General features: G+C 27.4%; 2 protein-coding genes across 2 annotated transcripts; both read right to left on the reverse strand.

The window, feature by feature from the left end:
• Positions 1 to 7,713: 7,713 nt before the first annotated feature.
• Positions 7,714 to 10,571, reverse strand: LOC112681334 (the record flags this gene model as incomplete). Its single annotated transcript, XM_025551601.1, is given in 4 exon segments — positions 7,714 to 8,091; positions 8,457 to 8,525; positions 9,360 to 9,491; positions 10,448 to 10,571. Coding segments are annotated over 4 exon segments (441 nt in total). The 3' UTR covers positions 7,714 to 7,881.
• A 737-nt stretch (positions 10,572 to 11,308) lies between these two features.
• Positions 11,309 to 14,570, reverse strand: LOC112681335. The gene has a single exon (XM_025551602.1). It carries the CDS (start codon positions 12,709 to 12,711, stop codon positions 12,106 to 12,108), a length of 606 nt encoding a protein of 201 aa, XP_025407387.1. The 5' UTR covers positions 12,712 to 14,570; the 3' UTR covers positions 11,309 to 12,105.
• Between the last annotated feature and the right edge of the window lie 3,021 nt (positions 14,571 to 17,591).

Here is a 17,591-nt window from a genome sequence, read left to right on the forward strand (position 1 = left end):
TTTTTTTTGGTGATATTTGGGATAACGTTTGAACCAAAGCTACACTCGGTTTCAAAAAAGTATTAGGTTACTTGAATCAAAGAAAACATTCAATTAATTATAAAAAACAAATTTTATTAATTTTTCTATTCTTAAAGATGAAAATAATTTTGATCATTTAAAAATACACAATTTGGAAATGAACCTTGTGGTGAGTTAAATTGTCAAAGTATTTTTAGAGTGTCGTGTACTAGATATCTAGGATTAATTATCGATAATAACTTGAGATGGAATCTACACGTGAATAATATTGTGTCACGACTTCGAACAGTGTCTTTCAAATTTTATAAATTAAGACATTTTTTACCAGTTCATACTTTAAGAATAATTTATCTTGCATTATATCAAGCAATATTACAATACGGCCTGTTGGTCTGGGGAAGTATAGCTAAAAACGCACTTCAGCCATAAATAATACAACAAAGGTCAATAATTAGGATCGGTCTGAGTAAGATAAGCCTAGAAGGATCAACAATAGAAAATTTCAAACTATTCAATGTTTTACTACTAGAAAAACTTTACAAAAAAATAGCTATATTTTTCAAAATTAAAAATTATAATCAATGGGTGGACGTAGTTAGTATGTATGATAAAAGAGAAAATAGAGCATATGATGCAAAAATACCTTCACTAAAAAAATCTTTCGGACAAAAATATATTAATTATCTTAGTCCTACATATTTCAACTCACTGCTAATTATTATTAAAATAAGTATCAACGCTAACTTCAGGAATCTTAAAAAGTCGAATCTCAAAAAATTGATTGCCAACTGGTTAGACACTCATATATACCAGTGTTTTATTTAGAATATAATTTATGTATTTGTTTATTTATTTATATTTTTTATCAATTATCATATTATATTAATGTATAGATTTTGTAACTCACTACCATCATCATAAGCTTGCTTACAGGTGGTAGTTAGATTCATCTTATTATATTATTGTTAATTTGTTCTTTGAGCTGTGTATAATTTATAATAAATTAATTTTATAAAAAAAAAAAGAAAAAATATCATGGGTGACGGAACAATTGGGGGCAACTGCCCCCACGGGAAAAATTCCGTAAGGGCCTAGTCCCAACGGACATTTTCCTAGATTACTCCTGAACTCCCGTGACTAAAATACATAGGCCATCTTTTACATTAATTTTTATGTTGAATATAGAAACAAAACTCAAATATATTTAAAAAACTGTCTGTTTTTAAGTATTAATATACACATAATATGTGTATGTTAATAAAACTATTAGTTTACTATATTATAGTAATATAATATATATATACGAGTATATATATTTATTACTGTATGGTTCTCATATAATTATAAAAAAAATGTAAATTAAAAAAAATGTTGATGCTGTAATCACAGATATATAAACATAATATTAGTTATTAGTTATTTATATATTTTTGGTCGTAATCGACTGTATTTAATATTTATAACACAGAACAAAATGTTTAACGACAATTTTTTAATGATAAAAATAAATCATTATCAGTTTTAAATAATTATATCACAATAAAAACTATTTGTATAATTTAATTCAAATCTCTGTTTTTTCTACTCCTGTTGAAAGGTTATTTTTATTTACTGGATTCATTCATTGTCATACTGCAAGAAATTTACCTGACCACAATTTTGAAACAAAAGTTTTTCTTAAAGAAAGTTAATCATATTCATTTTAGTAAAAAATATGTTCGCGCAAACATTTTCAAACGATAAACTTTGTCGTACACCGACCGGTTTGACCAGTGGCGTGGATATATGGTTCTTTCGAGAACATTCTATCACCACCTTTATTATTATGGTCGGACCGGAAAAAATCCATTTCGTCGCCGAAATGCTGGTTAGTACGCCTGCAACTTTCAATGCGGTTTTGCTATGCGACCACATTGCGTACTCATTTTCGTAGTCGACATTCGGATGCTGAGAACCAGTAACAGTTTGCTGTACACAAGATTGCCGGCTCTATCCGTGAACAAATTACACTTTGCTGCCGAAGAAGTCGACCATCGGCTCTAGTGTTCGTCGCACGTGCTAAGCGCGGTCGCGTGGGAGCAACCAATCGAACACCCAGCCGCCTAAGGTATTATCGTCACACCTTGTAACATGTGGCGTCTTGATTTTATTATATCGCCTTTTTTTTGTGCCATATTTTAGTAAATTATCGTGCTGTAGTGGCTTATTATATGTATTATTATTATTATTATTATTATTATTATTATTATTACTTAATTGTATCTAATTTTTTTTCTTGTTAATACGTCCACGACGCATGTTTTTATATTATTATTATAATTACATTTTTTGCAACAATCATATAAATTGTATTCATCGAGCTAAGCGACCCTCTTTCATCCGTAAAAGATCCGGTGTTTAATTCGGACGTGTATGGTCAGATTTCGGCATGGATGCCGTGTCGACTTAAGCACGTACAAAATAATACAATTCTTTTATTTAATTTTTAAATTCAATTTTATGTTTTGAAATTGTCTTACCTATCAAAATATTATATTAATACCAATGACTTAGCTAATAATTTATATTACTATAAATATTTATATTTTATATTACTATTACTATACCTATGTTGTATGTGCTTAGTTTATAAGATTAACTACTAATTTTATTACAGTTACGTTAGACAATTGATAAACATTTTAAAGACTGTTATATTAACATGTTTTTTTATTGTGATTTATTATATTGGTAGGTTGTCTTATGCTTAATAAATTAACTTTAAAAATGTTTTAATTTTATTATAATGAATGAATAAATAAAAATTTATTTTATTTATCAATGTAACTTTTAACTTTAAGTGTAACTTAGTTACATAACTGTAACTTGTATCTGGTTACACAACATAAAATTATCCAATATCCTGTAACAGTTCTAGAGTAACTTGTAACCAGTTATAATAAATAAAGTAACTTGCCCAACCCTACTTATTTGTAGAAGATAAATGACATATATAAGTACCTTAAATAAAGCTTGACAGGTTCTTGGCTCCAAATTTTTTATCTTCCATTTATCATGCCAATTTTGTACAGTACGATAAGTAGGATTTTTAAATCCGTAAGCTAAATATTTTAGTGAGAAATTATCTTCCAATTCTAAAGGTTTTTTATGATGTTTTACAGCTTCAGTTAAACTCATTTCATCACTAAATAATTCCTCAAATTTTAATTGAATTGTTTGATCAGCAGGTAAAAATCTTAGTGTTGCTGCAGTATCAAGTGTTTGATTGTGATTTTCATTTAATTTAATGCAAGCAAACAATCCCCTCTACAATTAATTTACTATAGATAAATATAATATGATAGATATTTTATTTTTAATTCCTAAGTTGAAGTTAGCAGTGTTATTTTCAATATTTATAATTTTGTAATTAAATACCTACTTTTATAAATGAGTCTTTTTTTCTAGTAGAAGCAGTGTTCTTTTTTATTGTGATGGAAATTGAAGCAGAACAATCTGAATTTTTAGATGAACCTTTTTTATTATCATTATTAGCTACTTTTCTGTAACTACTATGGTGACACACATATACTTTACTAAAATAAGTTAAATTTATTTAAAATGTGTCAGTAATTTTATTTAAATTTAAAAAATTTAAATATTAATGATTAATCATTGATAATATTACACAAAATAATTACTAATTAGTTATGATAAATAAGTACATTTTATACTGTACATAGAATTTCTAATTAATGACAATAATTATTTTCATATTATATTATATTTTGTCTCAGTATCGAGTCTCATTAATAACAATATAAAATACTAAATAATGTCAATAAATGTAGGTAATAATTGTATATTTGTATCTATTTATAACAATAACATTAGATTTTTGTTCATTCATTGATATTATATATCAAAATTGTGTGAATTGTGTATTTATCTGAATCAATCAATTAATTTTAAATTTTAAATTGCAATTAATTCAATAATGGCTAAAAGAATGCTTAATGTCTTTAATATTAAAAAACAAAAATTAGTTGTTACTAATTCTTCGTCAACAAAAACACTAGAATGTGAAAATGAAAATTTAAATATTGGTTTAGACATTGATATCATTACATAAAAAAGTGTTGAAAATATTTTAGATAAAAATATCATTTCCGACTTGGGAATTTAAATAACAGGCCTTGTGCGACCAATTTTAACAATAAGTACAAATTCAGGTGAACACTAAACATAGTTTAAGTTATTCTACTATATTTAAATTATATATATTGCAGTCATATCCACTAACTAAATTTGGTACACAAAATCGCGCTTTCAATCATAAGCATTAAAAAACATATGAATGGCTTGAATATAGTATATCAAAAGATTCAATTTCTTGTTTTGCTTGTAGAAATTTTAGTACTGGAAATTGGAGCAATTTTGAAGATAGCTTTTTAGTTGGTTTTAGAAATTGGAAAAAAGCATGTGCTCTGTATTTATGCTTTTTAATTTATCATTTTTTAATTATAATTATGAATATAAATATATTATAATTTAAAGTTGAATATTTGTAGTGGATCTAAAGGTGGGAATAAAAGTAAACTCAATAAATTGGATGCACATGTTAAAAGTAATTTACAACTAACATGTTTAATTAAATGGTCAGCATATCAGAAAACAAAAGAAACTGGTAGTGTTTAAATATCTTCTCAGCATTCATTGATGGTTGAAAGTAATAAAAAATATATGAAAATGTTAGTTGATATTGTTTTATTTGTAAGTTGTCAAGAAATTGGTTTAAGGGGACACGGTAATCATGAAATATTCTTCCATTCTTCTCTATTTATTGCGATTCTCTTTAGTTCTGTATATGATTCTTTTCTTATATCCAACATGATTTGTTTCATATACGACTGTCTAGGTCTTCCCCTTCCCGGTTTTCCCTCGATTTTTCCTTCAATTATAGTTGTTATCCATGTATTGTTCCTTATGAGATGTCTTATTCACTTCTTTCTTCGCTTCACTATTGTCGTCCATATTGTTCTTTTTTCATTTATTCTCTTATACACTTCTTCGTTAGTCACTCGGTCTGTCCAAGGAATTTTTAAGACCCTTCTCCAGCACCATGTTTCAAAAGCCTCTATTTTTCTTCGGTCAACTTTCAATATTATCCACGATTCAGCTCCATATAGCACCATACTCCATACAATTGTTTTAACCAATGTTTTTCTAATGTTTATATATATAGTGTTTGTGGTTAGGAGTTTCCTTTTTTTTGAAAAAAGCTTGTTTAGCTTGCGCTATTCTACATCTTATATCTATAGCACTTTTCCCGTCACTGGTGACTCTGCTTCCGAGGTATGTATAACTATTTACGTTTCCCAACTTCATGCCATACATGATTATGTTGGTATCAACTTGTTGTCTACTACCAACTAGTATCTTTGTCTTCGTCTTAAGGATATTCATATTGTATTCTTGTTTGAAGGTGTTATTCATTTTTTTGAGCAATCTTTCTAGATTTTTTTCACTGTCTACTATCACGGATATATCATCTGCAAATCGAAACATCTGAACTAGCATCCCACCAATCTTGATTCCTCCTATACCTTCCTCTCTCAAATCTTTTAGCGCTTCCTCAATATATAAGTTGAATAAAGTAAATGATAAATTACACCCTTGTCTTATTCCTTTTTCAACTTTCGCCTCTTCGTATGCATCGTATTCACTTTTTATTACAGCCTTTTCATAATTTATGTATCAATCTTTTATCTTTAAAGTTAATACCTATCTTATCTTAATATGGAAAGGTTTTTCCCATCTAACATTGTCGAATGCCTTTTCCAAGTCTATATATATATATATATATATGGGTTTATTTATTCTGAACATTTTCTCTATAATTAGTCTAAGACATAGGATTGCTTCTCTTGTTCCTCTATTTTTTCTAAACCCAAATTGATAGTCTATAACAATATCCTCTATTTTCTTTTCTATCATTTTATGTACTATTTTTGTTAGAATTTTTGATGCATGTGATACTAGGCTTAATGTTCTATTCTCTTCGCATTTTTCAGCTTTTTGCTTTTTTGGTATAGGTATCATTACGCATTTTTCAAAGTCTTCAGGCAAATTTCCTGTTTCATAGGCATTCATTGTTATACTACACAGCGCTTCCTCTCCCATTCCTTCTAAGTCTATCAGAATTTCACCATTAAGATTACCGATTCTAAGGGCTTTATCACGTTTTAGTTCCTTTATTACTAATTCAATTTCTTTTATCATGATGGTAGGTTCTATAGATTCATAATTTCCATTTTCCATTTCTGGGGGGTCTGTGCCTTTTGTCCGTGTTTCCTATTTTGTATAACTCTTCTATATATCTTTCCACACTAGAATTTTTTCTCTATCTTCGAGAATCATATTTCCATCTTTATGTCTAAGTACTTTCGCTCCGCTTTTGTATGTCCCAAAGCACTGTTTTATGATTTTATATGCTTTATCACTTAAACATCTTAATAGACAATTTTCTATTTATAAGCACTTATTTTCTAGCCATTCCTCTTTTGCTTTCTTAGCTTCTCTGTTCACCATGTTTCTGTATTTTTTGTACTCCCTCCTATCTTCTTCCGTTTTATCCGTTTTTATACTTTCTCCTTGTATCTATGAGCTCTACTAGTCTAGTGCTAATCCACGGCTTTATTGAATTGTTCTTTGTTATTCCTAATATCTTATCTGCGGTATTTGTGATTGCTTCTTTAAAGCTTTTCCATGTATTCTTATAATTTTCCTGTTTTTCTATTGGCTTCAATTGTATTATTCTATTTACCTTCTCATAAAATTGTTTTCTTGTTCCTTCCTGCTTGAGTTTTTCTACACACCATTTTTCTTTGTTTCTTGATTTCTTGAATACTTTTTAAGACATAATTTTGTTTCCATGATTACTAGATAATGATCTGAATTTATGTTTGCCCCCGGGTAACTTTTACTTTGTTTTACCTGATTTCTATATCTTTTTTTTTATAGTATGTAATCCAATTGATATCTGTTACCTCCTCCTGGTATGGTCCAAGTGTATCTTCTTCATTTTGGTTTTGTGAATAACGTGTTGGTGATTATCAAGTCCCTTTCCTTACAGAATTTTATAAGTCTATCACCCCTTTGATTTCTTGTTCCAAGTCCAAAATTTCCTATTACTCCTTGTTCTGATCTCTCGCCTACAACGGCATTCCAATCCCCAAGAATGATTAAATTGTCTTTTTCTTTTGCCATTTTTATTACTTTTGATTTTTGCTCGTACAATTCCTCGATTTCTTCGTCTTTGTGACTAGATGTTGGCATGTAAATCTGTATTATAAATGTATCCGTTTGTTTAGTTTCTATTTAAATACCTATGATTCTTTGGTTAAAGTGAATAATACTCTTGATCTTGTTACCAAGGTCTTTATTTACTAATATTCCCAATCCTGCAATTTTGTCCTCGTCGCCAATAATTATTACTCTATAGTCTCCAGACCAAAAATCCCATAGACCTGTCCATTTAATTTCGCTAATTCCTAGAACATCAATTTTATAACGTTCCATTTCTAACTTCAAGTTATCTAGTTTACCACATACTCCTAGTGATCTGACATTCCATGTCGCTTATTATTAAGGTTAATTAGAAGCTGACGGCAAAAATAAAAGGAATGGATGAAGGAAGGAATTACAAGTTCATGAAATTATACTAGATTTATTATTTATTTATATTATAATACATGAAAGTAATGGTGTTCTTAAAATTGTATCGTATCATTATACGTTTTCAGAAATATAACAACGGATAGAGTATAATATTTTACTTAAAGAATCATAAATTTATCTATCAATAACTATCATTATAAATTAGGCAATATCCGGGAAATCTCCATGTTTACATTTGTAATGATTTTCATCGTTCTTATTTTCTTGACTAGCTTCCGCTACAAGAGATAGCAGTGGAAAAAGTGGATTATCAGAAGACCCCACAATACAATTACATTTTCCCTCATAGTCGTCATCTTCAAGGTCTGAAACTAATACTCCAAGCAAATTCAAATTAATTCGTATTCTGGCCTGTTAACAAAAATGTCAATATACTTGATGTAATCAACCAGGTTTAAAAATAAAAATGTTTGATATTTTCTACATTAATATAAATAAGTGCTATGTAAAAAATATAATTTTAAATATTATAATCTAAATGTTATTTAAATTAACATAAAATAAACCAGAAGATTCAGATGAGTAAATCATTGATGTCATAGTTAAGGTTTATCTTAATACTTGTAGTTCATTGAATCGAGATGAATCACTGAATTGATTCATTTAATTGAATTGAATCAAGAGAATCAATTCATTCAACTGATTCATATTTCCCAACTCTAATTAGCATTTAATAAACAATAAAAACAAATGGTTTATTAAATAAATAAACTTACTTTATCAAACATGTTCTTTAATGTTTCCACACAATATCTCCGATTTTTAGACATATTAACAGAACATAGCTGTAAGTAAAAAAATCTAATGAAATATAAAAGATTTTATTATTTCATTGAATCCAGAAACATTTTAATTTTAGATTCTGATTGAAATAATAAATGTATTGGTTTTGCTTACCACGAAATTTAAAAAAAAAAAATGAATACCTGGATAGTTAAAAAACTATTTATAGGCTTAAAATGTTGATGGATTTGGATATTTCAATTAATAAAAACATTTAAGCTAATTAGTCATAAACATTTCGCAGTTTCAGAATATTTTAATGTATTTGGCACTGTTTATAAGAAGATGGAATTTTCGTTCATGTCAATTTTTAGATGCCATTGATTTATTTGCGAAATTAAGGGAATTGAAATTTCAATCTACCTTAAAGTGATATGTGGTTCTTCTACAATACTAATATTACATAATTAATAATATAAACTGATCAACCTGACCTCGTTCTCTCAGAAACGTATTTTCGAGAGAAATGGTGTATTAGATTCTAGTTAAAGACATTAGAGCGTTTACCTGTGTCTCGTTTTTTATTTTTTTTCGTCCAACCTAAAAGTCTCTATCATTTGTTATTTTTTTTATTTTCTTAATGAATAAAATATCCAACAGAAGTTTATTTTTAACAATTTTAATTGATTGTTTTAATAATTATTTATTAAAATAATTCATAAATTATTTAAGATGTAGGTGATAATTTTAAAATTCATAACCCTTTATTATGATTATAAGAACTATATAGCATTTGACCATCTAATTTTATCATTTTATTTAGATTCTATTGTAAAAATATTTATAATTTTTCACTGAATTTACTTAGAATATATATTTGTAAATTAAACACTTACACGGGTATAACCCATATTTTCAGTGGAAACAGCTCCATCATCATTTAGAACACTGAATACTTTAATACGTATTGTATATATCAATTTATTTGTATCCAATCCTCCGACTTTTAGGGCCTGAACTTCTGATATCTAAAACGTGTAAGAAAAATATGCTTATTATCAATAATCAATAAAATTAATTATTCTTATTTTTTTTTAAAAAATTGTTGTTTTAATATCTGACTCATATTTTATATATATTATAATGTAAATTATATAATTTGTTTACTTTTCTTTTTAGAAATGTTTTCTTTTTAGTATTTTAAGTGCGGAATATAATTGTTGTGATTTAATATTTATATATTTATATATAGTCCAAGGTGAATTGGAAGCGAATTTAACGATGGATTTATGTCAAATGGTGGAGTGAGGGGATTGAGAATAACAGGAATAGTTAAAAGCTTTTTTAACTTTAAATTATAATTATTATTTAGGGATTTTAAGTGATGTAAGCATGTTGCTAAAATAACTTTATGTAATGCAAAATTATATTTTATTTAAAGATTTGTATACAATGTAATCAAAAATTACTAAACAACTTTTAAATTAAAAGTGTTTTGAGTATAATTTCAGAATAACATTTTAATTAATTAAGGTGTTAACGCAACCAGAAATAAAGATAATTAAAGATACATAAAATAGTAAGGATAATTTAAACATGTAATGAGATAAGAGGAAATAAAAGCAGCAAAAGTTGTAATGACAGTGGAGACCATAAAAGAGATGGTTGGATACGATTGAGATTTATTTGAGTGTTGTTGGTCTATGCTTAGTTGGTGTAGAAAATTATGACGAGTGAAGGTTTAGAACATTGGTGTTCAGCCTCAAATAATTGAGATAAAGTCGAAGGAGAAAAAGCAGAAGGTAAAATATGTTCACGTAATTCCTTGTCAGTTTTTAAATCAGTGATACAATTTCATTTATAATACCAGTTTATTACTTTTATTGATGTGTAATACCCATTTATGGTAATATTTGAATAAATTTTCCACCCCCTAAAAACATGGGACCAATGTAATACGTTATTTAATTTTGTATTTCCCTACTATATCATTTGGCAGCATCAAAATTGCCATATCTCTTTGATGCTTTTGGTACGTACAAGTATCAGGTTCCTTAGCTTTAAGTAAGTAGAAGTCAACATGATTATTTAGATATGTGAGATTGTAACCTGAAAAAAAAAACACTTATAATTGAGTTTTAATTTGATAATATTTGTAAAAAAATTTTCTGTTTTATGTACTGAAATGTTACCCATATCCATTAGATCATGATACATGTTTTATACATCTGTAAAATTACAGCTGTTCTAAGCAAAGCCATTATATTAACAAATTTGATAGAACAATAATTTGCTATTTAATACGAACGTAAATAAACAAACAATATATATAAATTTATATTTAGAAATAAAAACATAAGTAAATAAATAAATAAGAACTTAGCCTGGAATATAATTATATTTGTAACGTAAAAAATGTATAATATAGTGTAATATAATACAGACTTAGAATTATTGAATGCCTTAATACCATTTACATTAATTCAGTTTTAGAAGTGTTACAAAAAATGTTTTCTATATTTATTTTTTAGTATTAGTGAATAGTTTAATTTCGTGACACGTTTCTCTGAAATTATTATTATAAACTATTGGCAACCACTAAAAAATAGATATAGGAACCCTGGTCTTTGAAATCATAATTTTTATCCAATATCAATTACACATATCTTATTAACATCATCGTCCCATAAATCAGTCGACTAGTAGTTTTCTTCTGTTATAAAAACGTTTATTTCCACAATCATAGATATGACACGAGTGAGATTTTTTATTTTAAACGTGTATAATAGTGTAATATTTGAACTTCCGAAAATAAAATGTTATCTTATAACACCTACAATTATATTTTGTACATTTTTATTTGTAATATATTTGAAAGTAATATTTTTTTAACAGAGATAAAATATTTTAATCGTCATAAACCGATAATTCAAAACTATCTCATAGTTAATAATAAGAACGTTAATATCTGTTATAGATCAAAAGAAATAAAGAAATAAAGGAGGTGACCAAATTGACTCCCATAACAAGTTACCATAAAATGACGAAGAATGCAATGGTTTGGGCACACAATGGGAGGAGAGGAAATAAATGAAATTTGAGCAGCTGTTGAATACAAGCCAATAGGCAAAAGACCCTGAGGCAAACCCAAGAAACGATTGATAGATGAGGTGCAACATGATTTAGGGAAGTTAGAAGTAACAGATTAGGAGGAACATGTACTGGATCGTGATTATTTGAGATCAGTGACGGTGGCAGCCAAAATTCTTAAAGAGTTGTTTATGCACATAAGGCCTGGAAATTAAGTATTTAAACACGTATCTTTTGTGATGGGATATATAACATATTCAGTAAGGATTCACGACAATTGAGCGCAGAAAATTGAGCGCACGACAATTGGGCGAAGACTATTGAGCGCACGAAACTTGAGCGCTGCGAAAATTAAGTTCTAAGACAATTGAGCGCGATATAAACCTAAAAAAGTTAGTTAATAATTAAAAAAAAAAAAATAATAAGTCATAGTTAATATTACATCATATTTTAATAATACTGCAAATAAATACATTATGAGTTAAGTTAAAATATTAAATATTTTGAGCAATGCCTTTTAAAAACTGTTCAGTTGATCTTGAATGAAATTGTTCACAAATATTTTTTATTCTTAATCCTGAATCTTTGTATTTTTTTTTTTTTTTTTGGTTTTGGATCATGACCTGCAATAAACTGATGAATTCTAACTCGATTCAACTTTTCTTCTTTTTTTAAAGCGTCGATAAATTTCCAAATTGAAGGATGAACTGCATTTAAAATTGATTTAAATGAATTATGCCATCCTTCAATGGCATTATTGGTCCTTGGTATGTCATTTTTAATCAAACCATAACAGTTCCATAATTTTATCGAAAACTTTGGGGATCTTCGTTGTCTGTTACGACTAATACGACCTATCCATGTGTCTTCAAAATAGTCTAAGAGAGGTGTCAATATTGTTTCATGTTCTTTATAAAAATCAGTTTGTAATAGGTCTTCGAATGCAGTAATAACAGACTCTGGTGGAACATATGCTAATGCATTTAACATTTTAATATTTAATGCAAACTCGGAATTTTCATGGTATTTTACGGCAAGTCCTGTGTTTTGAATATGTCTCCATATAGATTGACAAAAGTGGAAAAAACATCCATTTATTTCCGTTTGAGGAAATATTTTTTTCACTGCATTTATTGCAGCTTGTTCGTAATCTAGCATTATAGAAATTGGATTTAATTCTGGTCTTAACTCTAGGATTTTTTTAAATAAACGTAAGTATATTTCTTCAATTTTATTTGGAAGAAGTACAAAAACGGATGGTAAAACATTACTAAATTGTACACCGTGAATTGTATATAGCTGGTAGAAAATAGTAGGTTACGATGAAAAAGTACCATCAATATACAAATGTTCACAATCAACCATCATATCAAGATTTTCCGTAGTTGAAAAAATTAATATGCGTGGAATTTCTTGATTTTGTGAATAACTATCATATAATAAAAATGGTTTATCATCTAATGTTGTTGTAAACTCAGGTGGAATGATCAACTCCTTCAATGAAGCTGGTTCAGTATGCACGTGTGAAAATATAACATCAATAAATACCTTGCAAAGTTCACATGTGTAGTTATCCAGCGATAAGAGTCTACATTTACTGCTGCATTACCGTCGTTGGAATTTTATTCTTTCAATAACACCTTATCGATAACATTATCTGATTATCATCAAACATAAGGATTTATCTGACGGGTTATATAGGTATTCGCAGATACTGCGAACAAATTCATTTCTAATTTCGTAATTTCATGTACAGCAGTTCTGCACTAAGCTTTTACTCAATATAGTATAATATTATGTTAAAGCGCTCAACTGTCTCGGTGCTTAATTTTCGCAGCGCCCAATTTTCGCCGCGCTCAATTGTCTTCGCTCAATTGTCTGCGCTCAATTGTCGCGCGCTCAATTGTCGGGACACCATTCAGTAATTATGATATTTTAGTGGTTCAAATTGTAGTAGAAAAGGTATAATCTTGAAAAAAAAATAAAGTATAAATAAATAGTTGAAAATCGATTATTATTGACGTTAAAATTCTATTACGTTCATTGAATGAATTCATTGATTTTATTTTATTTTTCTAAACTGCTATTATTTCGCATAAACAATGTATTGTTATTGACGTCTCCACAACTGTTTTGTACGTGTTATAATTAATGCGTGGTTTTAAATTATCCCTATACTTTATTAAAATAATTAAATCAATAGAAACATATGATTAACAGAATTAGACGGATTTAAGTAACAGAGGCTCTTCCCGATGCTCTGACCGTAACACACTGATTCTTATACAGACAGTTTATACGACAAGAACAGAAAGAGAAGAAGGAATATCGGCCGATGAACGTTACCACGAAAGCACAAGCCACCGGTCGCCACATGAAGAATAAAATGCCTGAGTGCCATGACACTAAAATTGAAAACAAAGGAACTTAAAAAAAACTTGTGGCACGGAGAACATGACTTTCAACTTTTTTGAAACATAACCGACAAATAATAAAAACGTGGAACAACGAACATTTACACGTGACGATAACAATGCGCTTACGTACTCGGCCAGTCGCAAACGGCGGCTTATCACCGCCGCTAACGATGGCTGAGGATACGCAACGCACCACTATGTATCGCACGAAAATGGTAACATTGATCAACAAAAATCACGGAGAGTAACGATCTCACGGGCGTACTGGGCGGTCAACCCACAAAAATTGTTGCTGTCGTCGAGCACAGGGCATACGCGCGATAAGATTTGATACGAGAACAAATATACACACATGCAATAAAAAAGGACTTATTGGCACAAACACCCGTTTTAAACGGGACGTCTGGTCACCCTGTACTAACATACTTGAATATGATAATTTAGATTATTGGTATAGATGTGTTGGTATCAGGGCCGGTTTTAAGGGGGGGGGGCACCGGTGGGCAATTGCCCGGGGGCGGCAAATTTAGACTCAGATAAAATAAAGAAAAATTGTAATGCTTCTATGTAAGTAAAAAAAAATAATTAATAAAAAAATATTAAATTTAAAAATAATCGTACAATTTTATTTATTATTATTATTATTATCATTAAGAATAATTTTAATTTGTAATATATAAATTGATTATTCAACTCTAGTTTATTTTTAGTGAGGTGTACTATAAATATAATTAGATAACCAAAATCAAATCGTTATCGGATGTTCGCCTTCGGAAATCATCAAAATAAAACTATTTTTAACAATATTATTATCGACGAACGACGTATAGATTTCTACGAAATACTATGTAAAATGTAGGTGTGTTGTGTTATGAACAATTGTTTATGTTTTTATTGTCAGCTCAGTGTACAGTGTCCACTCTTCAGTAATTTCGTTAATCGTTATACTTACTTTTATATTATTAAACTAGTACCTTCATTACTATTGGATTTTTGATTGGAAGATTATAATTTAATAAAAGGTAAGTTAATTTTATTTATTATAATTGGTAGGTATAAAATATGAAAGTTGTTTCGACTATATACATTTTCGGTTTATACGATCGATGATTCTTAAGCTAGTTATAAATAATATATTTTATTGAATTACGAGTAAAGTATCAAACGTTTATTTTTTTATTTTAATTTTGTCTATTCCTAGAAAAAAAAAAATCGGGTATATTTTTTTAAGCACGTCCCTAAATTTTAAGTTCTAATTATAATTTATGAACCATACTTACCTACTCAATATTTAAAAAACAACCTCCCTTAACCATCATAGGGCTTATTTGCAAATAAATAATAATTAAAATTATTTAACTAGGTACATCATGTATAAATATGTACAATTATACACCTATTAAAGAAATTATCGAAGTTTGCCCTAACAAAATTACAAGTACGGAATTCAGATGGTGAAAATTAAATTAATTTTTGAAATTTTGAATTTTGATAATAGCCAATAGGTTATATTTAACCACATATTTAACTTGAAGTTAATTTTTAACTGTGAAAGTAGGTAATCTAATAAATTATTTTTATTAATTTGTCTTCTCTAGGTTAAAAAAGAACATGATTTAAAAAACCGCCTTTATTAGATTATAAAAAGATTGATATTTAGTATTTTGCCTATATTTTGGTACCTATATCTATATATGCATGTATTTTAATATTTTATCACCAGTAAATTATTTGAGTTTAGTTAAGAATACTTTTTTAGTAATTATTTATTGATATTAGTAAATTTAAAATAAGTAACTGTAAAAAAAAAATGTGTTACCCATTTCAAATCACAATTTTTTGTACCTATGATGTATGTAGCTAATTACCTATATAATTTGAACCGATAAAATAAATAAGAATGTGTTATTGTTATTTGATATGTGAGTATAATGAAATATATAGTATAAAAACTAAGTGTTAAAACTTATAACTTAATAATTAATATTGTAAGGTTGAGGTAACTAACTATACTAGGTATATTTTAAATGTGCGTACAATTATTATGAATATTTGCTATGAGTTGTATGTAGTAGTTTAATCTATAGAAAATAATAGTTAATAAATATAGTTATTTGAGAATAATTGTGTCATTACCATTTTCATAGGTATCCAAGTTAATTATATTTTAACGGCACCGAAGAGAGTCAAAACTAGTGGTGCTCACAATCGTAATGAAGCAAGAAAGAAGAAAGAAAAACTTAATGAAGTTTTAAAAAACACAAAAAATATGGGTTCAATGTTGAAGCAGATGAGCAAGTCTCAACATGGTAAGAAAAAAATACTAAAATTAATTATAAATTTAATAATTTAAATGTTTAATACTTAAATAGTTTCCATTTTAGATAAATCAAATGAAATTGGTGAAAAACATAGTGATAACATCTACTTGGATAATGTTAAGGATCTAAAGTAAGGTTCTTACACAAAAATGATATAAATGTATCAAATTATAATTATAGTGAATTCATTTTTTTTTTTTTTTTAGATTTATTAAGAAAGAAATGCCTTTTTCTGATAATCAGATTGTTAAAATGCCTGATGATAACTTAAAACATACTGAAGTCTCTGAGTAAGTATGCATAGTGCACTTACAATTTAATATAATTTAGTAATGAGTACTTACATGGTTATGTTTCAAAAAAAAAATTTAAAAGGGTTGGTAGATAGATTAGTTTTGTCAGGATACTAGATGGAAACATTTAAATTACTCTAAAGTCTGAGAAATACCAGTATGTGTATATTATTTATACGGAAATGTTATTAATTTAATACAGTGCTTTTACTGCAATAATACAATATTTTCTGATTTAAGTATTTAAGTTTTATAACTAAATAATTGGTTATGGCTCTAATTTTTTAGATTTTTAAAATTATTTTAATTTATTAACTGTCCATCAATCAATTAAATCAACATTGATAATAATTTACTTCAATATATTTATATGGTATTTTATTTTTTTCAGTAAAATTTACTCTTAATAATTGTATATTATCAGTCATATGTTATTATTTATTAAAATTTTAAATACATTTTGATTAGGTTACGCTAAAATACAAGTAAATTTATAATTTTCAGCTTAAGAAAAACAGAGATATCTTTAGATGAAATCGATGAAAAACGTGACTATTTAAAAATTGATGGATTCTTTGAGTTTGAGTAAGTAAATTAATTTGGTTTATCATATATTTTTCTTGTTTTCTGTTATTTAGGAATTTTTTAAAATTATTTATTGGTATTTACATATTTAATTATAATATATTTTCAAATTTTAAATTTTGAGTAACGCGAGGGATTTAGTGATTTTGAATATTTTACTTTTAAACGTTTAAATAATGCATTTCTAGTTAGTTAAATATTTTACTACAGAACTAATTTTGTAATACTTAAAATTATATGATCAATTTAGAATATAGGTATAGAACTTGGTAATTTTTATCAATATATTTTACCATTCCTTACATTTTATCTACAATCTTAAAAATAATATTAAAATTAATATGTTTTTGTGATTTATTTTGTAAGTCAGATCCAGCTAAATGGGAAATAAATGAATATACAATTGATTGTATTTGTAAAAA

This window comes from Sipha flava, unplaced genomic scaffold (genome assembly GCF_003268045.1).
Source record: "Sipha flava isolate LNK unplaced genomic scaffold, YSA_version1 19002_pilon_pilon, whole genome shotgun sequence".
Taxonomy (NCBI): Eukaryota; Metazoa; Arthropoda; class Insecta; order Hemiptera; family Aphididae; genus Sipha; species Sipha flava.

Coding starts and splice junctions, on each gene's coding strand:
- LOC112681335 (XM_025551602.1), bottom strand. CDS start 12,711: ATGCTAGATTACGAACAAGCTGCAATAAATGCAGTGAAAAAAATATTT.